Here is a 25,801-nt window from a genome sequence, read left to right as displayed (position 1 = left end):
TGTGGTTCTCTTGGTGGTGGCAACTTGACTTGGAAAATAAAAAAAAATAAGGGGTCTTTCTGACCTGGGTGCAGAATAGTTGTCCGCAAAGCGGCCTCAATTTAGAACTGTCAAAGCGGAACCAATTTACTGTTTGAAAAATGATGCCAAGAAGTGGCAAGTATTGTATTTAATCGATCTTTAATTTATTTTGTCAGGAATAAAAAAAATCGAGGGCGTCGAGTTTTTGAGTCAGTCTTAAGACAAGAGATGAAATCGAGATTGCCATAAGTCGTCGCTAACATTTCTATAAGCGCTATGTCTCACTCAAAACCTATGTTTACGAATTGTTTACGACGAATTATCAGTAACTGTGAAAGTGAATGGCACCTGCCAAATAACATTGAATAATTTTACTCCTGTATATCACTGCGCTTCAAAGATACATAATCTCGTAACTTCCATCCGGTTGCTTTTCTGATTCACAAAATTCCCCCACTTCTGACGTAATATTTCATTACGTTGAAATCAAAGAAGGACTCTTTTAACCGCCCATCGTCTAGTCTACGAACAAAAAAGCACGAAGAACTTAATTTTTCAGCGAAATCCAAAATGTTTCAAAACGAGTCACTTCAGCAGCAAAAAAAATATGTCACGCTTGAGCTTGAACAAAGCCTTCTACTTTGTTTATGTTTACAGCTGTAGTGCAGTTGTATTAGTGAGGAGCAGTGGGGATCATTCGGAAATCACGTTACGCATTCTGTCTTCTCAGCACCCAGTTTCTGACACTTAAAAAAATTGAACTGAATATTTTTGCAATCTACAATTTTACATAATAGAAAACATTTTTAAACGATTTTCTTAAATTTTGAAACGATTTTTTATCGTGTTTTTTTTAAGAATCATTTTTATTTTTTTTAGTAAACTAAACTTTCGTGACAACGTTAATTACTGTAGTGCCTTCGAGTAATCCCAAAAATTTATAGCAAAAAATTAAAGCGACTAAGCCTACGGCGTTGCATTAACCGCAAGCAGAGACAAATTCTGTGAACGGATTACGATTTACAGAATCAAAAGTTGAGGAAGGATGCGTGGACATACCGTACCAAACTTTTGACTTTATAGCTGTCGGCCACCATTGCTAGTACCAACCACTAGTGTCTTCCTTTTATCTACAAGGACTTCGCCGCCCTGGGCTCCTAAGTGTATGAAAGTATGGCACGGAGCGACGGCGCCGAATACCCATATTTACAAAAAGAATTTTAGAGCGCCCGCCGCGGGATTCGAACCGGCGACCTCTGGATTGTGAGTTCAGTGCGCGGTCCGATTGATCCACACGGGTGGGGCAAAGATAATAACATAAGTTTATATTATTTTTAAAAATACTAAAGCTAAGCAATAAATGCATAATAAAAGTTGAAAAGGGATAGCATAATACAAAACCTAGATTTTATAAAATTATTATGTCTTTGTTGAAATTAGGCTGGTACAACATTAATTTAAGGTTTTTGTCCCTCAACTCCATTTTTCTAAATTTTTAAGCAGAATCTATAAAAAAAGGCAAAAAATCAATGAAGTTATGATTTTTTCCCCTAACTTGCTATGGTTTTTTTTAATATTAATCTGTGGTCCCAAAATTCGAAATTTGCTAATAGTCCAAAAGTGTTTTATTTGATTAAATACCATGTATTTTAGATAGTTTACAATCAACTGTACATGTTTTTCAGTGATAATAACTTTTTTTTTGTTGCTTCTTGATTTTTCGGGAATATTCGATGAGAACATAAACTTGAAATAAAATTTGCAATGGCCGTGAAAGGAAGCATTTTTTTCACGGTTGACTGCACTTCTATTTCCGTTGAAGTTTTGTTTTTTTTGTTCTTCGATTTTGGTGGCATGATTTAAGTAGGTTTTTTTGATAAATATTTAAAATGTCAAATGTCAATTTCACTTTTTCAAAATCTTTCTTATTTGAATATAGAAAACAGATATTTCAAATGTTTACGTTTTCAGTAATAACTTAAATTTCGTTTTGTAATTATAATTTACACATAATTTTTAATGTTATGTTCCTCTATTAGATATTCGTAAAAGTCTGCATTTTTCAATGCCTATTTAGGCTGGTACAAATATTTTTAAAAGTTTTTGTGACCCGCCCTTCAAAATTTGGCCGAAAAATCAGGGGGCAAAAAAAATATTTTTACAATAAACTTCAATATTTCAATGAAAATGCAAGTGCAACCAGCTGAAATCAAATCAAAATAGGGTATATGACCCTATTTTGGACCTAGTACCTATTTTGGACCTATTTTTATTAATCGAGGTAGTTCAGGCTTTAAAAGTACGAATTCACTGAATCCAACCAACAGAAAGTGTAAGCAGGATCGTTTTGTAGCTTACCTCTTCCAAAAATGTTAACATTTTAGATTATTTCCGCTTTTTCAGCCACTTTTTCCAATGCCATTCGTATTTCCTACCATTTTCCTAGCACATAGATTAGGTCCAAAAATTCCAGCCTCGTTGCTTATCAGATTTGGCTCGCGACACCTTGATGATTTTTTCTGTTTTGCACTGACACCAAGCAATTTCGTCCGGTTTCCGAGCAATGTAACTGTTGTTTATTTAATTCTTTTATGTTTTTCATCACTAAATCATTGAAATAACTATTCTATTATCGAAAAAAACACAATTCAAAATATTTTTTCAAATCAGCCGCGTTGGATCAGTTTTTGGACCTACTTTGTCGTCGGTTCAAGGCTATCACCAACACATGTATAACAAGGTGTTGCCAGTTTAGTTTATCAATTTATTTCGATTTTTTATTGAAATTAATTGATAATTTTTAATTAAATATTTTGAATTGAATTTCTTTACTGTAATTATTTGAAACAAATCTAAGTTTTAAATAGCAAATGATTAACAGCAACAACGAAAATATGTTTTTTAAACGATAAAAATGCAAATTGATGATAGAGATTAAGATGATTGTTAGGACCGATTGCAAAGTATCCCAAAATTTAAACTGATGTTGATTTATTTTTGTCTTAACATCATTATCACCAATTTAGCTGCATATATTTTTAATTTTTCCTTCAAAAAAATGCAAACTGGCTACCCTGTTTGAATTGAAGGGGAAACGATTGAAAAACCTAAAGGGTCTAGTTCATTTAATCGTCAGCTGTCACCGTGACAGGAGCTGTCAACATGGCTTACGAGTGGTTTTTGAAAAAGTCGTATGAATTAAATTTAAAAAATCTTGAGTTAGTTTTAAAAAGATCCTAAGCGCTAGTTATAAACAAATCAATAATTCGATCAGCTCTCGATCAATTTACGAATTATAAATAAAAAATGCACAACTTCAAAATGCTCTTTATTGAAAAACAAACAAAATTTGGTTTGATTCAGAGAAAAAAAAATCAAATAAGTGTCGGAGATCGTGATGGCTGTTACGACGTATTGCAAACTTATCAGAGAAATATTCATATGGAAAAAAAATTACCGCGTCAATCATGTTAGGAACATAAAGATCATCGAAAAAAAATTGCAAAAGAGGTGCGATGCTAACTTTATGAAGTTTATGATTTGAGACATATCTGATTACCGTAAATTTGGGTGACTTTGATAGGTTTGAGATTTTTCCGCAAAATGAAGAGTACAAATTAAATACGTACGGAATGGTATGGAATCATACTGACCGTGGTAGAGAAGTGCTCAAAGTACCTCATGAAGAACTTTTCATGAAATTTTTTAAAGTTTAAAAAGTTAGTTAACAATAATTAAGAAAATGTTGATATATAGCAATATTTTAATCTTCTCAAAGTGTCATGATTTTCTCAATGAACATAACTTTGAATCATAAAACGTAATGCATTTTCGGATTCTTCAGACAATCTTCTACTAGTTAAAGGTAAAATAAGTTTGTGAATAATAAGTCTTAATAAATATTATTTGTTTTTGAAAGATAATTTAAAAAAATCTCCTAATTTAAAGGCATTTTCAGTCAAACAAATTTCATATAAAATGTGAAGACTTTTGATTCGTTCTTTGAATTCAGTTAAACATGTAATATAAATCTATAATTTAATAAACAAAACTAGTTTCAACGATTTTCAGGCAAAGTTCGGAATTTTTAACAATTTTACCTAAAACTTATATGTATTAGGTTAAAAAGCTTATAAACTTAGTTAACTAAATATTGACATAAACGATTTTCTTAAAAATTATATCAGCAACCTGTGATGGTAAGTTCGAAGTAAAAATAATGTTTGAACACTTCAAATCTGCTTTTAACAAAACAAATTATGACTATCAAAGGAACCCTGGTATTCAAACAAAGATGTTTTCAAATATTACTGCGGGCGTCAATAATTAGAGTTCACGCGCGGTGATACGACCGCAAGATAATGGTCGCATGACAACCGCAGAACAAATTTTTGGCTGTTGTCAAAGGTTGCCTTGAGTTTTCAGCTGACTTTTTGGAAAATATTCAAAACAAACAAAGTTGACAGCCAAATCAACGTAGAATTTCAGTTCAACTTGCTGATTTTTACACTGCGGTAGTTAGGCGGCAATAATCTCCTGTCACTCACAGCGGAGGAGAAACGTGATTTTATCTCGCAATAAGCAATATTACATTGTTTTTAAAAGTGCAACATGTAGTTAAACTTTTTGTCAAGCAACTGTAAAGTTTGACATGACAGATGAGAAAATTTCACACCAAGTTACAAGCTATTATCTCCCTTTAAAATTTCTTGATTGTTTTATAATATTTGAACTGCGTAAAATTTAGAACCTTTTTTCATTGTAACTTGTTATGTATTGTGTATGTATCTCTGTCATTCATTTCATTTTATGTTAAGGTGTTTTATTGCAACTAATAACGGGTTGTCTTTTATGTTCTAATGCTTGAACAATTAGGTCGTAAGAATACGCAAATTGTAAATAGGACAGAGACCTGCTAAAGAAGCGTGAGTTTCCATTCAATATAATAAAAACACGTTTTCAAATTCAAATCCATTGTTTTAGCATAATTATTTAATTTCTGGAATAAATATTTTCCAAATTATAATCGTGGATAGGCCCTTTGGTTTATCAAACCGAGTTTCTGTAAGTGTGCGTGTTGCCGCCACACGCCGCAATTCGAGTTGTCCAAATTTCAACCAATCAGAGTGTAGGTCCAAAATAGGTTCAGCGGTGTCTCCAAAATACATTCAATAAGTCCAAAAAGCATCCAAAAAATGTTTTACTCGAAATGCTTATTACAATGAAATGGTTAAATGATTTTCAAATTTCAATAGTACACTTTGTTAAGCATAAATTAAGGCACAAAACAATCCTGAAACGAGCCAAATGAGTTAGACCGTTGATGAAAACAATGCGAAATATGTTGACGCTTTGCATAGTAGGTCCAAAATAGGGCCATATACCCTACATTCTTCTGCGTTTAAAATCATTTTTAGCATGTTTGGGTTTATTAAAAAATCTTAAGATTTTTTGAAAACTAATGATTGCAAAACAACTAGTGTAAAATGCATTTTAAAACACTTTTTTTCATTTAAATGTAAAGACTATGGCTTGTTATTTAAATTTTAATATTTTTTTATTTTTTTGCCCCCCCCCCCCCCCTTGACCTTGGCCAGGGCCGAGAGACAAAAACTTTTTTAAATATATGCATCGGCCTTAATCTCTTGTTATTTTTTCTGACGCTATTAAAAGTTAGGGCCAAATTCACCATTTTTACTGTAAACTTAAATACAAATTTAAATTTTTATAAATTCGGAATGATGATATAAAAAAAACAAGACAAAAACTAAACATTGGCATAATCACGTAGAACAAGTCAAGCCAACAACCAGTAACATTTCTAAAATTTGAGAATTCTACTATCTATCGCTTTTAAAACAAAAAAAATGGATGAAATTCCATCATATTTGTTGTCCTATTTAAGTGAGTGTGAGCTCCAAGGTTCAACGATATTTTAAAATCATAAAACTTTATGCACTCATATTATTTTTTTCAAACCGTGTTTTACACTTAAGAAATGGCTTAATTTTCAAAACATATTTTTTAAAGATTTTTGTTTTTCTTTTTAAATTTTTGGCTTTTTTAAACATTATTTGCCGCATAATTATTTGGAATTGTTAGCTTTATTATTTAGAAGCAAAAAGAATCTCAAAAAACAAAAGTAAAATTCAAATTTTGATACAGTTAAAAAATGTATCGAAAAATTTACAAAAATCTTTAGTTTTTTTTTTTCATAGGTTGGTACAAATATTTTTATTTATTTTTTATTAAATTTTTTTATTCAGGGTCCTGAAAAATTAGGGGGCAAAAAAATCTTCAAAATTTTATGCTAAATACAAGTGTAGAACCTAAATTGTAGAAAAGAACTTTTTAAGATGTTTTCTTTAAGAATTAATATTGCTTTTGCATGTTTTTGGATAGAAATTCATATGTTTGATAATAGTTCACTACAAAAAATCTTTCAATAGAATTGATTTTAGCAAAAACTAATACAATACTTCAATTTAAAGATTTGAAAACATGTCTAGAGTGCTATTAATCTGTGCTATTAAATAAGTCCTAAGTCCAATATCATCGTTGATCAGAAGGCACGCTGACGTTTTATATCGTCGATTTAATCACAGTGCAAAATTACATTCAAAAGATACTTCAACAGCTGTGCGCGAGTGTTTTGTGTTTTATCCAGTAAGTCCTTCCCATAGCATCGTAGCTCGGAAGGCTCGGTGACAAGCATTATTAAAAGAAAGGTTCTACTCATAGCATAGCAAACGCTTTTGCAATCGTAACTAGAACAAAGATTAAAAGAAAATAAATTGTTTTTTTTTTTTATTTTCAAAGATAAATAAAAACTTTATCTTAATAAAAAGCTTCATCATTTAAAATGTACTGTTCCAAAAATCTCAGAAAACGTAATATTATTCGCCACCCTGCAACCGGTAGAATCGTCAACCTGGCCAGTGAGCAGGTGTTCATAAGGGACAACCGAGGACGAAAATATCCTGAAACACACACATTTGAACGCAACCCTGTAGAAACCGGTCAAAACCTCCTTGTTTCAAGGGTTTGCGGTACCGTCACGCACACCAGGCTTGACGCACGCTCGGATGTTTGCACATAAATTTGCAAGATTTATGGTTATAGAAAGTGAAGCGCCACCACAGCGACGACTTCGTACCGAAGTGGAGTCGTGACGCTTTTTGTGTCGTTGTCAGAGTCCTTTCTAGGAAGCACATTGAATGGTATCCTTTCAAGTGTCGCCTACGTCAGTTGGTTAAATTTGGCCTAAGTTACTCGAAGTACTTTGTTATGCATTGAAATGGTTGTTTAATACTTCCCGCGAGAAGTGACAGCCCGGAACGACGAGGCGTTCTTCTCGTAGAAACTCAGAATTGATGGGGATTCGTTACCTGGATTGTCGTAACGAAACAATCACCGGGAAAGAAAAAAGAAAGTTTGTTGAAGCACGAATTTAATTTGGTATTTCTTTTTTTCTTCTCTCCACCAAAAAGGCAACCATCGGAATAGACTTCCTGTCGAAAACGATGTACCTCGAGGACCGAACAGTGAGATTACAGCTGTGGGACACCGCCGGCCAGGAACGGTTCCGATCGCTGATACCCTCGTACATCCGGGACTCGACCGTGGCGGTAGTCGTGTACGATATTACAAGTAAGTATTTCAAGATTTAGTTTAGTTTTTCCAAGTAGAATTATTAATTATTATGTACAAAAAATAGATCACCGAAAACAGGTAATATTCTACCATAAAAATTTCAGTCTTCCAAAATTAAACTTTTTACCCTGTAAGAAAAAGTGATAAGAACAACTTTCTTTCAACAACTCCTCGTCTCACTCACCTTTGAGTCATGTTTTGTAACGATAACCCCAATTCGGTACCTATCTTATCTATTTTCCTATATTGAATTCAGTGCTCCAAATTAATTCCTGTAATAAAGATGCTTGACTTGAAGGTAGCCGCTCCAATATTCAACTTGTTCTGTTTAAAGTTATCAAAAACGTTTTTTATTCTAGTCTTTGCCTAAAGTCTAAATTTTGAGTCCGAAATTCTCTTCAAACCTAACCATTTCCAGCCACGTATTTTCGGGCAAAATTAATTGAAACAAAACAACAACAACAAAATCGCCAAATCCGACAACAGGTGAACCGTTGTTGTCGTCGTCAGGTGGATTCCTTATCAGAAGAAGCCGCGTGCGATGGTTGTTGTTGTGTTTTTCACCAATCAGTTGCAGTGCAGCTTACCTAATGTTTATGAGTGCTGTGGTGAGGTTTGCCGCGCACAGCAAATCGTTGAACTCGAACTCGACACGTTTTAAGTTTTTTGTTGTTGTTTTGTGTTCCATTTTTTTCTCTAATGTTGAACAAACGAGCGGCATTGTTGGAGTTTTTGTTGGAATGTAAAAGGGTTTTTTGGGAGAGGTTTTTTATAGACAGAAGTGTAATTGTTCGTCACCTCGCTGATAATGGAAGTATGAGTACACAATATTGGTTGATCTAGTTTTCGACAGTAACACCTGCTCATCAATTGCTGATCAGTTCTATACGTTTTCACAAATCTTCATTTTTATTATCTTATTTGATTTAGATAAAAGTTTTTCTATTGATTCGTTTTGTCCATCAAATAAACTATTTTGAACGATTAGTTTTTTATACAATTCTCCATGCAAAATTGGGAGCAGTCCTTGCAAAAGTGCTATCCTGCCCATGTTCGCATAAATGTCCCATATGCAAAAACAGCAAGCTGAGAAAAACGCATTTAAAGTTTGTCCCACACATAAGGCTATGTGCACGGGTATGAATCTTCAAGCAATTTCAATATGGCGACTTGTAGCAGAAGGAAGTGAAGCATTTTCGCTATTTCTCACTGTTCTGTGTTCTGCGTGCACACATCGACCACACACATACTAACACAAAGCGCCACCAAGAGGCAAAAGGTGATTACGAATATTTTTGGCACTTTCGTTAAAAATATGCGGTTTTGCAAAAACAAATAACAAAACCAACATTTAAGTGTAGTTCAACTGTCAAACTTGTAATTCGTTGCTGATTTGTTCGAAAATTTGTTAAAAATAATAAGTTTTTTTGCAGCACCCCTTTTGGACGGACATTTCTGTTGTCACCTTCTGGTTCCTTGGATTGGCCATGGATAATTTCACAGTGTAATTAACAGGGCAGCTACCACCACGTGGCGCCACTGTTTCGAATGAGAAAATGATAAAGGTTTTTCAGACGAGTTTCAATCCCGTGCTATGTGTTAAGTTTTCGTGAAAAAACTGGAGTTCCTCCTGATTTCTAGAACAAAGTACTGGATGTTATAGGCTTTTCGGAAAGAGCACACGATTTTGAACCAAACTGCATCATTAACTCAAAAACGATGAAAATGCATATGGGACATTTATGCGATCATGGGCAGTATCAATATATTCGAAAATCTGTACCTTGACAAAAAGTTTTTTTTTTTTGTATCTTCGGCAAGATTTTTTTTTATTCTGAACTTATTTTTATTAGGTCCTTTTAGGTGCTAAGACCAGGTTATGACCGAGGATCGATCAATCAATACACATCAAATACAACGCCTTACATTCCATACTTGGAGATCATGTAATGAGGGTATCTTCGGCAAGATTGTAGGTCATGATAAGGACATTTTTATAAGAACTGGTTACAAAGGTTTTTTTCAATTTTTTAATCTCACAGTTATATTACAAAAACTTGATTATGATTTTTTCGGCAAATCTATGGTATTTTTAACGCGATTTTTGGAAAGTTAAAAAAAAACACTAAGAAGATCAAAAGTATTTTTTATTAAATTTAATTTGCAATCGAAATGTATTTTTCTGAAATAATGATATCGTGTACAGTTTTTGAATTCAAACTATTAATTAATAGGTTAGATATATAAAACCTTGTTTGCTCTCGATAAAATATGAAATGAAACCAGCGACAATCCTCTGAGATTTCGGTCAACCTGTTTTATTATACCTTTTTGCATTCCATTCTTATGCTCAACGAAGGCGTCTTGCATCATTAATTAGTCCATTTCATTTTCCATGAAAATTTGGCAGCATTCCATTCAAAAATGTTGTGTAAAAATTCAAAAATAATTATCTTTTGAATCTTTTTTTTTTTTTATTGATTTGGTGTCTTAGGCATAGTTGTAGATATAGATGAAGACTACAACAAAAAAATGACACACGTGATTTTTTGCTGATTATCAAAATCACGTTTTGTTACTAAAAAATGATTTCGAAAAACATACTTTTTATGGTATTTTTTTTTGAAAAAATCGCTGTTTTATTTTTTGGAACAAGTTCCGAACCTCTCATTTTCGGAAAAAGTATGGTCAAGAATAACCTTTTGAAAGGGCTAAAACACTTACTTTTGACATACCTAAAAGTGTTTCTGTCGTTTGTTTTAAGCCTTTTTAAAATGTTAGTCATGATTTTGAAATTTGGAAATATTTTTTTTTTGGAAAAGATAAGAAAATTTTCTGTGTAGCAATTCTTTACGAAATAACCCTTTTCCAAATTTTATTTTTTGTACTTTAAACTGGCTGAAACTTTTTGGGATGTCAAATATAATTGTTTTTAGCCCTTTCAAAAAGTTATTCTTGATTATCACATCATTTGCGGTTTGTAATACTTAAATAAATAACTCAACTTAGGAATTATATTAAAAAACAGAATTTGTTCAACGTGATTAGCAAATATGACAACTGTAGTGTAAAACATTTAACAAAAAATGTAGTATAAAATACGTGCCAATCCCTGGCATCCCAGAAGGGATTAGGAGTCTGAACAGAGATGGAGGATGCTTGCGAAATTTGTCTGCTAGGATTTTTTCATTCTGAAATTCGTCATTAGAAACACCACTCAAAAAAAATAAAAAATAAATCGAAGTTTTAGAATTTTTATAGAAAAAAAATCCGCAAATTGATTATTTTTTATATAATCTTTTAAGGCTTCTAAACCATCCCTTTGTTTGAAAATGAAATCTAGATAAAATCAGTTAATTTTCCAAAATCGGAGAGAAAAAATCTTCTAATTGCCGGTCCGTTGCCCCAAAACGATTGAGAGCCCAATCAAAGAAGCGATTACATGATCAAAGCGCTTGATTCCATTTTGGCCACACCTTTCCAATTCGCTCACTCACCAGGTTGTGGTCCAATAAACGTCACAAAAATATAACAATTATCGATTTCGGCAGCTTCTGCGTTCTTTTTTTTTTTTTTTGTTGTTTGGTTTATTCGTTTCCATCATCAAAAGGCCACTGCCGGCCATCCGTTCAATGGCTGCACAGTTGAAAAATATTGTAAATTTGGAAGACTTTAAAATACTTTTGTTAAAAAGAGTGGAATTCTGACATTTTTTTTTTTCTGTGCTGCTAGATGTGGGAGGTGGAATTTTCGGCCAATTTCCACAACTTTTGATTCTTCTTTTCCCACAGTTGGTCGGTGTGTCATTTTCATTGCGTCTCATCGGGTTACGGTTCGATGGGTTCGCATTCGATTTATAAAGTGCAGTTTGCACCATATTCCAGCCCGGTAAACGGCCAAACGTTGTTGGCACGCCGAAAAGTGCCGAAATTTTTGGAGAGGGATCTCGCACGTTGCAATCACGATGCGCCACGATGACCAACGACAACGTGGTGTGCAATGAATTGGATTTAAATTGTCTGCAATTTTTTGCTCTTTTGGCGGTGAAAACGTTCAGGGAAGTTGACGGATCGATGAATTATAGTAAATCGCAGGTTAGGGATTGTCAAGCATTTGTTTGAGTTTGTGTTTTTACTTTAATGTTTTGCCTTCCTCACCTTACCGAGGAAATGCTATAAAATCACTCGAAAAATGAACTTCTCAATTAGACCTCCTAGACCCACCTTCATGTATACCTATCGACTCAGAATCAAATTCTGAGCAAATGTCTTAGGTTATGTTAAACCATAAAATACCTTCCAAAATTCTACTTATTTCACTGTGTGTAGATTCTAAGGTTCAAAAACAAGATTCTCACATTTTCCATGGCCAATATCTCAGCATCTAAAGGTTCAGTTTTCAATGTAGAAAAATGAAACATTTCTGAAACTTTATGATCTTTTCAAAACAATTATTTTGAAAATATTAGAATCAAGAAATACTGTGATGAAAATAATTGCGCAAGACTCTAGTAAAGTGCAAATTGCACAATACTTTTCGATTGCAAATTTAATTTTACATTAAAAACTGAAGTAAAACATTTTTTGGACTACAGTTTCTATTTTTTTGAATAAAAATAACCTGGCGGATAACAATTGTTCATACTCTCAAAGGCTTAAGAGTTGCGATTTTTTGTCCCCTAAAACATATCAAAAAAATTCGAAAATTAAAAAAATAGCGGATTTTCAGAACCAGATTTAAAAAAAAGTTTCTGTGTACCTATTTTAATACCTACAACATTGCCGAAGACACCAAATCGATCAGAAAATTCCTTCAAAAGTTACAGATTTTCGTTTATTTCCGTACCATTTTTGTATGGACAGCTGCCAAAATTATATGGAGCCTTGTATGGATGAACCAATGACACAAAATGGCTTTTTTGGTCATAATCAAAGACCCCGCAAAGCTTAAATTAAATAAAAAAAATATGAATAAAATCCATATTCGGTTTTGGTGAAGAATTGCTCGATTGATAAATAATGATAGAATAGGTACTTTTTAAAAAAACATTTTTTATTAATGATTTATCAAAGATAAACTTTTTTTCAAGATAAATAAAAAAATAAATGTGGTTTATCAGTTTTATTGTTAAAAAAAAGAACTTTTTTCAAAATCATTTTCTGTAGGCATTTTCGCCTTATTTGATCTAGGGCAGTTTTATGAAAACAAAGGAAAATATGTTTGTAAAATGATGTTGTTGAAAAGCCAACCTCTTTATTTTTTTAAAATAAAACTAAAACAAGATAATTCAATAGTTTTTGATAAGAGCAATTCCATGCCAAATAGGGAAATCTCATAAAAGTGGCGTGTTTTTTTTCTTTTAGTGTTTTTTTTTCAGAAAGCCCGTAAAATTTGCTACAAGTTTGTCTTTGAAAACAGAAATATTTAAAATACGAATAAACAAAAATATTTAAAGCACTTACGTCCTTCGTAAATGTCATTATCGAGTGAAACATGTGTACAAAGTATCATTGAAATCGGAGAGGGTCGAGAAAAAAGTTACTAAAAAAATCCTGTTTTGAGAATTCCAGGTTCATAAGGTAAAATTTGTAGTTTTAAATGGGCAGTTTTAGTTGAAATGTTCTTGAGAACAACCCGAAATAATTTTTAACTTTACATAAAAGGTCCAAAATAGGGACATCTACCCAGTAAGTCATATTTCGACTGTTCCGTTACACTACTCTAATTGAGCTTTTCATGCTTTTAAATGTTTTTCTTAATTCTAAAATATGCACATCACTACAAAATCATTCGACAATGCTTTGTCTGAGCCACTTCACCCATGACGACGGAGTACACGTGGGTGGGTCGAGGTGCACATTTGGGGACAGCAAATTGAGAAAAACCGCATAACAAATTGAAAGTCATTTCCTTTGCCTGATCCCCTGATGATGATTGTTCGCACCAGATTTTTCAGACTCTTTTTTTTTGTTCCGTGTAGGGGGTTTGTCTGTCTGCAAACCAGGAAGTGATTGTCGTGGTCTAGTAGTGGTTAAGTTGTGGCCAGAATAGTTGTATCATTTAGAAAATCCGGTTGATTAAGCTAACATTTATTTTCGTGAATTGCATGAAATTTTGCGTTATTTAAAATTCTCTGAAATAAATCGCTGCCAGCAAAACACGACAATCTCAGCATCACTTTTCAATTCCGAGAATCACTTTCTTCAATTCCCAACGAGCCATGCAAAAGAAGACGAAAAGCACACGAAGTGATTCGCAATCAATTGAATATTTATGTACAATCTTTTTCGACACTCGGCTGCGGCAGCATTTCGAATTGGCGCGTGGTGTCATTGTCCCTTCTTTTAAAGGCCTTAAAGATGCTGAAGCCAGTCTTTTTAGCTCTAGATATCTTCTGTTTGTTTTTTAATATTTTTTTTAGAAGATTTTTTAGCAAACAATTTGTGTCTAATTCACTAAATTTGGCGTTCCATTCTCCCTTCCTCCTTCCAGACGCCAACTCGTTTCACCAGACGTCCAAGTGGATCGATGACGTCCGGACGGAGCGCGGCAGCGACGTGATCATCATGCTCGTCGGCAACAAGACGGACCTCTCGGACAAGCGCCAGGTGTCGACGGAGGAGGGCGAGCGGAAAGCGAAGGAGCTCAACGTGATGTTCATCGAGACGAGTGCGAAGGCGGGCTACAATGTGAAACAGGTTGGTTCTTGAATGGCCAGAGTAAAATAGAATGAAAAATTGCGACTCCAGACGGTCGGGGGAGTTGGTCATTGTAAACAGGGTTCTTGAAAGCAACACGATTCGTTTCAGACTCGGACAAAAACCGAGCCGAAAGCTCGACATGCAAACGACACTCGGAGAGTGCTAATTGATTCATGCTACGATTTGTGTTCCCTTTCTGGTTGCCAATTTGTACCTTTTGCTTTTGTTTTTCCTTTCCAGCTTTTCCGACGAGTGGCCGCCGCCCTGCCCGGCATGGACTCGACCGAGAACAAACCCCCAGAAGACAGTATCCTTTTGTTGGCATGGCCAAAAATAAACCCCCTGCTCGAAACGATGAGCGGCAATGTTTGCCATGTGTTCAAGGGTTTTGTTTGCAGGTTTACAGCTTCGGGTTGGTTCAGCGGGGGTGGGACTCATGAATATGTGGGAAGATATTTTCTCGTCATGACTTTAATACAATTTTAAATGATCATATTTTGCCAAATGTTATGGTCAAACCATGCCTTTGAATATTAACAAACAATCATGAAATCTCTACTGACACTGCTATAAGTAAAGCAAGCTTTCTTGAAGCAAGTTAGTATGTTCTCCAACTTGTCACACAAAACCGTCCCAGAATGAAATCTTTCTATTCCCTTTTCCTTGTAATGTTTCTAACAAAATTCACTTCAAGTACTTTGGAAGAACCCCTGAATGCGTGCAACGGCCGGATTATCGGAGGCTACCAAGCGGACATCTCGCAGATCCCGTTCCAGGTGGCACTGAACTTAAATCGTGGTCCCAGCTGTGGAGGATCGTTGATATCCAGTCGCTGGGTTCTTACGGCAGCTCATTGCGTACAAAGACTAGGTACCACGGATGGGCTTCAAGTGAGGATCAACTCCACATACGGGTTGGCCCATGGCCGCGTAGTTAACATTGAATCATTGGTAATGCATCCAAAGTACAACCCATTATCGATTGACTATGATTTTGCACTTTTGGAGCTTGAGGAGGAGATCAAACTGGGTGAGGAATTTTACGCCGTGGAATTGCCCAAGCAGGATGAACCGGTCGAGGACGGAACATGTCTGCAGGTTTCCGGCTGGGGTAAAACGGAGGACGAAGATTTCGGTTCAGAAGATTTACGGTTGTGAATTGGGAGAAGTGTCGCAAAAAGTTCAGGAAAATTAACTATCTGACCAAACAGATGATCTGTGCTGGAAGCGAACATATTTCGGCTTGCCACGGAGATTCGGGAGGTCCACTGGTGGATGGCAGGAAGTTGGTCGGAGTAGCTTCATGGGTTTACCCATACGTATGTGTTGGATACCCTGTTGTTTTCGCCAAGGTCTCATCCGTTCGAAGCTGGATTAAGTTCGTTAGTGATGTTTAATACCCAAGTTACAATTGGTCCAATAAAGCAAACTCCAATTTGCAGCCCCATACACTCGATCCAACCCCTCAATCCGAACTCGAATTACAGAGCAAACATGAGCCCGGTCGAAATCCTTCACCTTTCTTCCTGTTCAAGATGGGATTCAGCATCGCCGCCACAAAAAAAACTCCTTATAAATTACCGACTTTTGATGCTTGAAAGTAATGAAAATTTGGTTTAGTTAGACCTATTTTTTCAATCGCCAATCCAGGTTTTTAAGCGAAGATGGCGTTTGAATGGTGAACGCCCGAAATGTCAAAATCGCGCAGTAGCACCAACATTAGAAAAAAAAATGTGGCTGTCATGCCATGGCACACTTGTTCCGTAATGTTGGTACCACTGCGTGATTTTGACATTTCGGGCGTTCACCATTCAAACGCCATCTTCGCTTAAAAACCTCGATAGCTTCAAAACTATGGATCCGATTTTCAGTGTTTTTTCAGTCCCTATTTTCATTGAACTTTTGTATGGACAAAACTTAAATTTGTATGGAGACTTGTAAGGAGAAAGTTGTGGATAGCCAAAAATACTAAATTAAAAACATCTAAAGCAAATTGCAAAATGTTAGAGAAATGCTCACATAAGCTATGGCGAAATAGCACGATCCGTTCGGATACATTTTTTATGAAGAGTGTCAACATTTTATTTATTTGCATTTTTTTTAATACTCACATTTTATCACGAAACTACGTATTTTTAAAAAAATACTCCAAATTTCATTTTTTCATAAAATGGGTATCAAATGATCGGTTTTTTTTATATATATATTTGGAATGCAATAACATCATTTTTTGAAAAAAAAATCACAAAACTACGAAAAAAAACACTCAAAATTTCATACATTTCGAAAGTTGTAACAATTTGTTTTGAAAATACTCATTTTTTTACAAAAACCAGGTATATTTGAAAAAATGCTCAAAATTTCAGTTTTTCAATTATTAAATTATTAATTTATTAAATTATTAAATTATTAATTTATTAAATTATTAAATTATTAATTTATTAAATTATTAAATTATTAATTTATTAAATTATTAAATTATTAAATTATTAAATTATTAAATTATTAAATTATTAAATTATTAAATTATTAAATTATTAAATTATTAAATTATTAAATTATTAAATTATTAAATTATTAAATTATTAAATTATTAAATTATTAAATTATTAAAATATTAAATTATTAAATTATTAAATTATTAAATTATTAAATTATTAAATTATTAAATTATTAAATTATTAAATTATTAAATTATTAAATTATTAAATTATTAAATTATTAAATTATTAAATTATTAAATTATTAAATTATTAAATTATTAAATTATTAAATTATTAAATTATTAAATTATTAAATTATTAAATTATTAAATTATTAAATTATTAAATTATTAAATTATTAAATTATTAAATTATTAAATTATTAAATTATTAAATTATTAAATTATTAAATTATTAAATTATTAAATTATTAAATTATTAAATTATTAAATTATTTAATTATTAAATTATTAAATTATTAAATTATTAAATTATTAAATTATTAAATTATTAAATTATTAAATTATTAAATTATTAAATTATTAAATTATTAAATTATTAAATTATTAAATTATTAAATTATTAAATTATTAAATTATTAAATTATTAGATTATTAAATTATTAAATTATTAAACTATTAAATTATTAAATTATTAAATTATTAAATTATTAAATTATTAAATTTTTAAATTATTTAATTATTAGAATAATAAATTATTTAATTTTTTAGTTTTTTTTAATTCTGTAAAAAAAATGCAGCGGAAATAATGTTCAAATTTAATTTTAAAATCAAATTTAAAACTTTTTTGCTTATACAAAATGTCATTGTGCCTAAAAAATCATTGAAAATTATTGTCGATAAAATCGTGGATTAAAATCGATGACAGCGAAACCATTATCGCAAATTGTATGGAAACCTGTATGAAGAACCTAACAAATTCTTTTGCCATAGAAAAATTCGTTTTGAAAATCGTGAAAATTTAGTGTAATTCTAACGAATTACTCTTCGTTATTACTGTGTAAATATTTTATTTTATTTCTTTATTTCTGCTTGTCAAATCAATTCCATTCATAACCTTTGCGAAACATCCTGCACCTGCACAAAACCACCCTCCTCCAATTCGTCATCAAATTATCATTTTCCTGCTTTTCCTTTTCAGTTTACCACACACAATTGTACAAAAATAACAAAAAAAAACTCACACACATCCTCACCACAAAACTTTTCCGTTCCGTTTTCCGACGTTTCATTTTGTGTTTGCTTTTATTTTCCTTAACTTTTTCATTTATAATTTCCTGCTCAACCAGTGCAAGAAGTTGTGCTCAAGGACTCGCCAAACGAAACGAAAGACCCGGAAGGTGGTTGCGCGTGCTAGAACCACCACGACGACGACGAGCAGGAGTTGCAGGAGGATCCATTCCATCAAGATCAATATACGCGCCACCGCCCACGAAGCAAGCAGATCCAGAAAAGTTTGGAGTTTCGAAGAAAAGAAAAGAACGGTCCATCGCTACTAAATTTGTGTTTATTTTTTATCCATACTATTATTTATTTATAGTTGAGAAGGCAAGATTAAAACTGTTTTTTTTTTGTGTAAAGTGAGTTTGCGCTTTCCTTATTTTCTTAATTTTCTTTGATTTTTTTGCAGAGGAAAGTGTTGCATGTAAAACGATAAAATATTTTTCAAGGGCGTAAATCATTGTTCTTTGTTGTATTTATAGTTTTTTTTGTTTCAATTAAAGGACCAACAGCAGCAACATTGTTTAATAGTAACACTTATATTTTTCCGCAAATTACTTATTTTTCTGCTACCTTAAAATTACACAACTCTATATTTAACTTAGCTGGTAAGCCGTGCAAGAGAGTAATACAGCTATTACGACATACTTTCCTTTAATTTTACGTTAGCATTTAGATTAAATTTTCGATAAACGTGTAAAAGGAAGACGAACCGACTAAATTAAATTGCTATTTTTGCTAAAACAACCTTCTGATATATTTACTATAAAGTGCTCTAACAGTTAAGGTTTTCGTCCTAACTGGACGTTTAATTTACGCGAGAGAAACTAATTAATAAACTAAACAACACACACAGTATCGAAGCGTTATTTTCCTTAACCCCCGATTGCCCCTCGCTCCCTCCAACAGCCGTCGATTTGCAGACTCAACCCTCGGCTTCTGGCGACCAGCAGGACTCGGAAGGTGGCTGCATGTGTTAAAACTGGGACTGAGCGGTCAGCGGAATGCAGATACATTGATATGGAAGAATATCCTACGAAGAAAACAAAAATGACGAAGCAGAGCAGCGCAGCAACAAGCAGCAGTGTGTATTATTAGCTTTGCCCAGGTTTTGGTCGAGACTTTTTTTGTACTATTAATTTATAAATGTGGAGAGCAGCAGCTCCTCAGATACAATAAAATATAAAATACTAAAATTAAAATAGGGGAAAATATGGAAGAAGAAAAATCAAAAACTGAACAGAGTTTCTCCTTTGCAAACGCAAGCTAGTGGCAAATAAAAAAACGAAAGAGTTCAATTAAAGAAGGAAAACCTAGGATTTACCAATTTAGCTATGCAGTAACCAAAGCGAACATTCATATTTAAAACTAACAGAAAACAAAAGAAAGCACAAACAAAAAGAATCAACTTTTTATGACAATGGCAAAAGCGAACAAGTGCAGGATCTTAACGAAAAAATGCAAAGTATTAGTGTCACACCACTCATTTAGTTTGCTCACCTTGGAAAAGCTGTTGTAAACAGTGCCGCACCTGCTTCCGGTGAGCCCACAAACATTCATTCCTCACATTCTAGCAGAACAAAAATAGGTTGAATTTTATCACGCAAAAGAAGCTACTAAAAAAAAAGATTCCATTTTGAAATCGTTAAACACAACATTAGCGCTCTTAGAACAAACAATGAAACGACAGTTTAAAATCGTCATTCCCACCATCCTAAAATCGATCATAAAGTCCCAGTTTAACGAACATTAAAAAGAAGCGTAAATAAATCAAGATCGAGCAGAGAAAAAAAGGTAAACTTTAAGTGCATGCTTAAACTCATCGTCATAATATCATCGTGTTGTGCATTGTGATTTTAAAGCAATTTGTAACGTCTTTTCCTCCCCATTTGCCACCTTAAAAATAAGACTTCTGGAAGTTAAAATTTGTAACGGCTATGTTTTGCTCCGTTTTCTATCTTTATCGCCTAACAAACTGGTTTGCTCACTGTAAAAAAAGACGAACAATATACAGACCTTCAAAAGCTGCAGTGAGTGGTGTACTTCTGAAGACAAAAACTACATAAGTTAAACAAAACTAGCGTGCACAGGGTGGGGCAACACGGGGCAACTGCCCCACCATCCTCAGAAATTTGTTCTATATTTGGTCAGGGGGTGTCCACAAATGACGTATTTTTCAAAACGTCCATATTATTGCCCCACCTTCCTCAAAGAGCTGGGCACGCTTCGCTTCGCTAGGAGACGGTGATTTTAGCGGATTGCAGACTGGATTTCGCCATGTTAAGTGATGATTGTCTAAGCCCAAGTTGCCTAGGAATTGATAACTGGGAAAAGAACCAACTCCACCTGTCGTGATCGGGGACTTTCTTTCATGATAAAAACACAGATATTTCGCAATTAACAAACAACACGTCTTATTCCACAGAAATTAACCACAAAACTGATTTGACAATCTTCATTCTCTCTTTCGCCGGCCGCGCGCATCTCGTTGTTTTCTCGCTCGTTGTTCTCTCTCACAGCTCGCTAGCGCGCTCTCGCACTCAATCCACGATTAGCTAACAAGGCAATATTCATGAAGGTGCGCACTTTTTGTTGCGCTCTTAACTCTTATTTATGAATTATATCAATCTTATAATAAATACTCATTTAATAATTTATTACATATTCAATCCTGCAACCCATAATCCCTACATTCTCCCTCTTTTCTACTCTCAAGATGACGAATATCAATCATAATTCCTAACAGAAAAATTGCATGAATGCTAAATCAATTAATGTTTTTTTTTTTTAATTTCCTAAAAGATTTTCGTCGGGTTCCTCGACTATGTTTTCATGCTGATCTAAATACGAAAGCGCAGTCTTCGAAATGTTTCATCAATGTTGTCCAAGAGGCTGACATCCGATCGCAGAAGTTGTAGAAAATGGAATGCGCTAATGAGGTTGAAAATTTAAAACACCTGAAAATATAAGAAAAAGAAAAAACGAGGAGAAAAACAAAAACCACAAATATTTCTCAAATAAAGGCAGGTTTATAAATTTTTTATGCAATACGAGATTAGTGATTGTTTACCTGATTTTCTTGAAATTTTATGTAATTTAAAATTAAAAAGCAAATTTTACAAACATTGCTGAAACAACACAAAACGATTTAAAAAAATAATAATTCAAATTCAAAAGCAATTTTTATTTTTTTAAACATTTCGAATTCAATGGAATCACATTATTTTTATTTATTATCATTTTGTGAATATGAAATATAAAGAAATGTGTTTTAAATTCAAAAATCTAACATGTTGCTGACTTAAATAACAAATGAAGCATAATCCTGGCGTTTTTAAAGTTTTAAATTTATGTGTACCATAAAAAAAACAAAGAATAAGCATTTCTAAAAATATATACAATGTGGTAATTTATTTAACTTATTTAAAAAAAAATCTAAAACAAAAACTATGACAGGCACAGATATTGTTTTTACTCAAATTTACACTTTGAATTTATGTGCGCCCGCCACGGAGTTCAAACCGATCTATGGATTATGAGCCCAAGCCCAGTGCCACGTCCGATTGATCCACCAGACGGGACTTGAAGGTAAACATAAACTGATTTTAATATTAAATGCAAACGTGACGAAAAGTTTATGTTTGTGATTAATACCCAAAAAAACCCAAGATGGATCTACAAGCCTTCCTAATTTTCAATATTTTTATCTGTACTTTTCTGTAACTTATTCCCAACCAAGCTGTACAGCTAAAACAAACAACATTTTTTTTTAAAATAAAGACTAGTATGGAGATCGGAAGGAAAGGGGTCAAGAAACAGCTTCACGAACAGCAGAACAAAGGAGAGGGAGCGTTTTCTTAGGGCTTTTCTTCACCCTATCTGGCTTGCTTTCGCTTCTACTGCTGCACATTTGATTTTTTTCTTGACCGGTTCCTTCCGATGTGCATACACCGCTTAACATTGTATCAAAAATTACCGCATTTTAACTAATTTTGAAAATGTTAATAAATCATGGCAAAAATTACTAAAATACAAAATCAGTAATATTTTCGAAGAATTTGTTTTCATCAGTACCGGTACACTTTTATAAAATAAAAAATAGTCCATATTTAAGTTTAAGATGGTTTCTTGAAAAGCAATCTCAATAAATGAAGCAAATTGCAAAAATAATATTAATTATGCTCAAAATGTGCTTTGCTGCACAAAATACATTTTTTTTATAAAAAAATAAAATCAAATGTTGTTTATTCTTGCTACAAAAGCTTTCTTAAAAAAAATTACATATTTAACGATTTTGTTCTGTAAATGCATGGTAGTATCAACATTTTTCAACTTTATATCAAAAATTTTGAACTTTCTATTAATATTCACTTACGCGATCTTTTAACCAGACAAAGGATAGTTTTTACCGAATAGTTTTTTTTTTCGCTGTTGTGTCTACTTAATAATATTTTTGTTTATCTTGAAACAAAACATAGTTCAGAAAATATTATTCTAATGAATAAAACAAAATCATGTGGTAATTTGTTGCAATAAAAATAAAATATATAAACTGAAATAAATGCCGTTCCGCTATATTCGATTTCTATTATATGTCAAATTAATTTTCTCTTCAAATTGTATTTATTGTAGCTAAAGGTATGGATTCAAGCACTTTTGATATTAACGTAGATTAGATTATTCAATGTTACATTTAATTTAATTTAATTTTATTTATATATACCTTCAAAATGTACTGTGCTTATCAGATAACAACAAAAAACATATTTTATTCAATTATTCTTGAAATGCATAGATGTATAGATTGCAATCTGACTACTATCTCAAAGGGTTCCAGCTCAGGCGAAACATTTTTCAAACTACCACCGCAGAGGTCTGTCAGGCTCCAACACGGAGGAGACAATATCCTAACCATAAATTCCTTCAAAACGTATCTTGCTTATCTAACAGCTGAAAGATTTTTTAATGTTTTATTTTTAAATATTTTGTTTTATTTTTCTCGTAATGTAAAATGAGTTCCAAGCAACTTTGATATATTACTTGAGTAGATTTTTCACAGAAACTTAATTTTTTTAAATCACGATCTTTACGATCCCTGTCAATAATTTCTTTTCTTATTTAAAATTTTAACTTTTTCTTTGCTGATAAACTCCTGTTATGTAATTTGAAAAAGTTTGGTTTCATAATTAAGTACAATCGATTAAAGAACCCCAAAGTTTCTTTAATTTATTTCAAAATAATGTTTCTCTTAATTGATTTTTGATGTATTTACTATACTAAAATTCTGAAAGTTTTTTTTAACTCAATAAAATGATACAGTGTTAAAATATAATTTCTATCGAAATTAATGAATGATTTTGAACTATTTTGATACAAATAACAGATATTACATTGAAAAATAAATATAAATATTTCCTTGTTTTTTTTTTAAATAATGTTTTTTTTGTTGCTCAAATTGTCACTCATACTTCTCAATTCAAAATTAATATTTAAATATTTGTATTATTTTCTCTTGTGACGCAACGCTCTCACACTTTAAATTATATTTTAAGCATTTCTGATGATTAATCATTCCTTTATTTATTATTTAAAAATGCATCAAATTAATTATTAAGTGTATTATTTTACATTTTTTTAACTAATAATGTAATGTTCATGTTAACGATTACTTAAATTTTTACTTCCCTGTGAAATAATGTTGGGTTTCAAGCAACTTTTGTATCACAGCTGAGTAAATCGATTAAAGTAACAATTAACCATAACAACTATCAATATGGAATACTTAACCATTAGCATCTTTCAATTTAGAGCAGCGATTCTCAACCTTCTTCTAGGCTGGTACCCCCTACCGTGTAAATCAAGTAGGCCCGGTACCCCCGTTGAGAATCGCTGATTTAGAGGTTTATCTTTCAAGAGAGGAAAACTCCAGTTTTAGTAATAGTGACAACCGTTTTAGTCCTATTCGATGAATTTAAAATCATTTTTTTTAGGTAGTTCACAGACATAACGCCAAAATACATATTGCTTTATCTGTGGATACCAAAAAGTGCTCACTTTCACATTTAAATTTATTTATTAATTTTCTTAGGTCAATTTCTTTTGTGATGTTAAAGACGGTCCTTAATTGAATGAAAAAAATTGCTGAACAATATATCCATAAGGCTCCTTCTGCGAAGTTATTTAAAAAAACGTCTTAATCCACCTTTAGGTGGTTGGTGCCTTCCTCTCATTTATAGAGTGATTCAACCCGCCTGAAGTACCACATGGTTTATTGATCCCCCCTAACGTGATCGCAGCACCAGAGGTCCTAATAAAATAAAAGACTACCTACAGACTTTTTGTCAAGATTATACAGACACGGTCTTTGAGGAAAAAGGCATCCCTCTACACGGCTTTTCGTGGCGATCAGACCCGACCAGTTGAGGTTATGTGAATTCAGACCATTTTTTAAACTGCTTCTAATTTAAGATAGGTAAGTCAGATCTTGAAAATTCTTACTTTACCTAAAAGGTCTTCTCATATCCTTTCTAAAAATATATAACATGTGAGAGTTTCATGAAAAAACCACCCTTTTACCATAATTTTAATTTAATATGAAACGGTTTTTTTTAACATAACTTTTTAAATACATGATAAAACTGCATGAATTTAAATAGCAACTTAGGGGACGTTAAGACGGATCCATTAAAACCGTTCCGGCCAAAATCGGTTGAACCTGTGACGAGATATTCCAGTGACATTGATTTGGTACACATGTCTACATACAGCCAAACACACAGACATTTGCTCAGTTGGTGATTCTGAGCCGATATGTACAAATGAAGGTAGGTCTAGGACGTCTAATTAAAAAAGTTCCTTTTCCGAGTGATTTTATAGCCTTTCCTCAGTAAGGTGAGGAAGGCAAAAATCATCACAAAAGTCTGTCGGGTTCCTTTATCGAGGAGATTGTTATCTGACTGCTTTCGCAAAGAACTCCAGCACAGATTATTCATTTTTTTTTATCTGACTACCATCGCAGAGGTCTGTCAGGCTCCAACACAGAGGAGACTTTTTTTCTGACTACCATCGCAGAGGTCTGTCAGGCTCCAACACAGAGGAGACTTTTTTTCTGACTACCATCGCAGAGGTCTGTCAGGCTCCAACACAGAGGAGACTTTTTTCTGACTACCATCGCAGAGGTCTGTCAGGCTCCAACACAGAGGAGACTTTTTTCTGACTACCATCGCAGAGGTCTGTCAGGCTCCAACACAGAGGAGACTTTTTTCTGACTACCATCGCAGAGGTCTGTCAGGCTCCAACACAGAGGAGACTTTTTTTCCGACTACCATCGCAGAGGTCTGTCAGGCTCCAACACAGAGGAGACTTTTTTCTGACTACCATCGCAGAGGTCTGTCAGGCTCCAACACAGAGGAGACTTTTTTTTCTGACTACCATCGCAGAGGTCTGTCAGGCTCCAACACAGAGGAGACTTTTTTTTCTGACTACCATCGCAGAGGTCTGTCAGGCTCCAACACAGAAGAGACTTCAAAATTAACTATGACTAATTAATTATAACGGCAAAAAAACGTTGCTCAAATCAAATTTCAAAGCAAAACATTGTTTGTCAATTTCTGCATAAATCTATAAAATTTTCATTAGAATTCTAAAACGATAGTTTTCCATTTCCACAGCATCAAGCAACAATCTAATATTGCATCAAATTG

General features: G+C 33.0%; 2 protein-coding genes across 3 annotated transcripts in view; both read left to right on the top strand.

The window, feature by feature from the left end:
- Positions 1-19,466, top strand: part of LOC6036084 (ras-related protein Rab6) — a 57,955-nt gene extending 38,489 nt beyond the window's left edge. The window contains exons 3-6 of one of the 2 annotated variants that reach the window (XM_038252031.1): positions 7,512-7,671; positions 14,167-14,372; positions 14,616-14,682; positions 19,008-19,466. In XM_038252031.1, coding sequence (XP_038107959.1) covers positions 7,512-7,671; positions 14,167-14,372; positions 14,616-14,682; positions 19,008-19,078 — 504 coding nt within the window. In that variant the 3' untranslated portion in view covers positions 19,079-19,466. Of the gene's footprint in view, positions 1-7,511; positions 7,672-14,166; positions 14,373-14,615; positions 14,683-18,166; positions 18,395-19,007 lie in introns of those variants that run through there. The other variant, XM_038252032.1, reaches the window with a different exon arrangement.
- On the top strand, positions 14,693-15,659 carry LOC119766703 (trypsin 5G1-like). Its single transcript, XM_038252033.1, has one exon. The coding sequence runs from the start codon at positions 15,014-15,016 to the stop codon at positions 15,530-15,532; it is 519 nt and encodes a 172-aa protein (XP_038107961.1). The 5' UTR covers positions 14,693-15,013; the 3' UTR covers positions 15,533-15,659.
- Positions 19,467-25,801: the final 6,335 nt, after the last annotated feature.

The sequence above is a fragment of the Culex quinquefasciatus genome, chromosome 2 (genome assembly GCF_015732765.1).
Source record: "Culex quinquefasciatus strain JHB chromosome 2, VPISU_Cqui_1.0_pri_paternal, whole genome shotgun sequence".
In the NCBI taxonomy this organism is placed as follows: domain Eukaryota; kingdom Metazoa; phylum Arthropoda; class Insecta; order Diptera; family Culicidae; genus Culex; species Culex quinquefasciatus.
This window is presented reverse-complemented; position numbering and strand designations above follow the sequence as displayed.

Excerpts from the sequence above, each read along its gene's own strand:
- LOC119766703 (XM_038252033.1), top strand. The coding sequence starts at position 15,014 with ATGAAATCTTTCTATTCCCTTTTCCTTGTAATGTTTCTAACAAAATTC.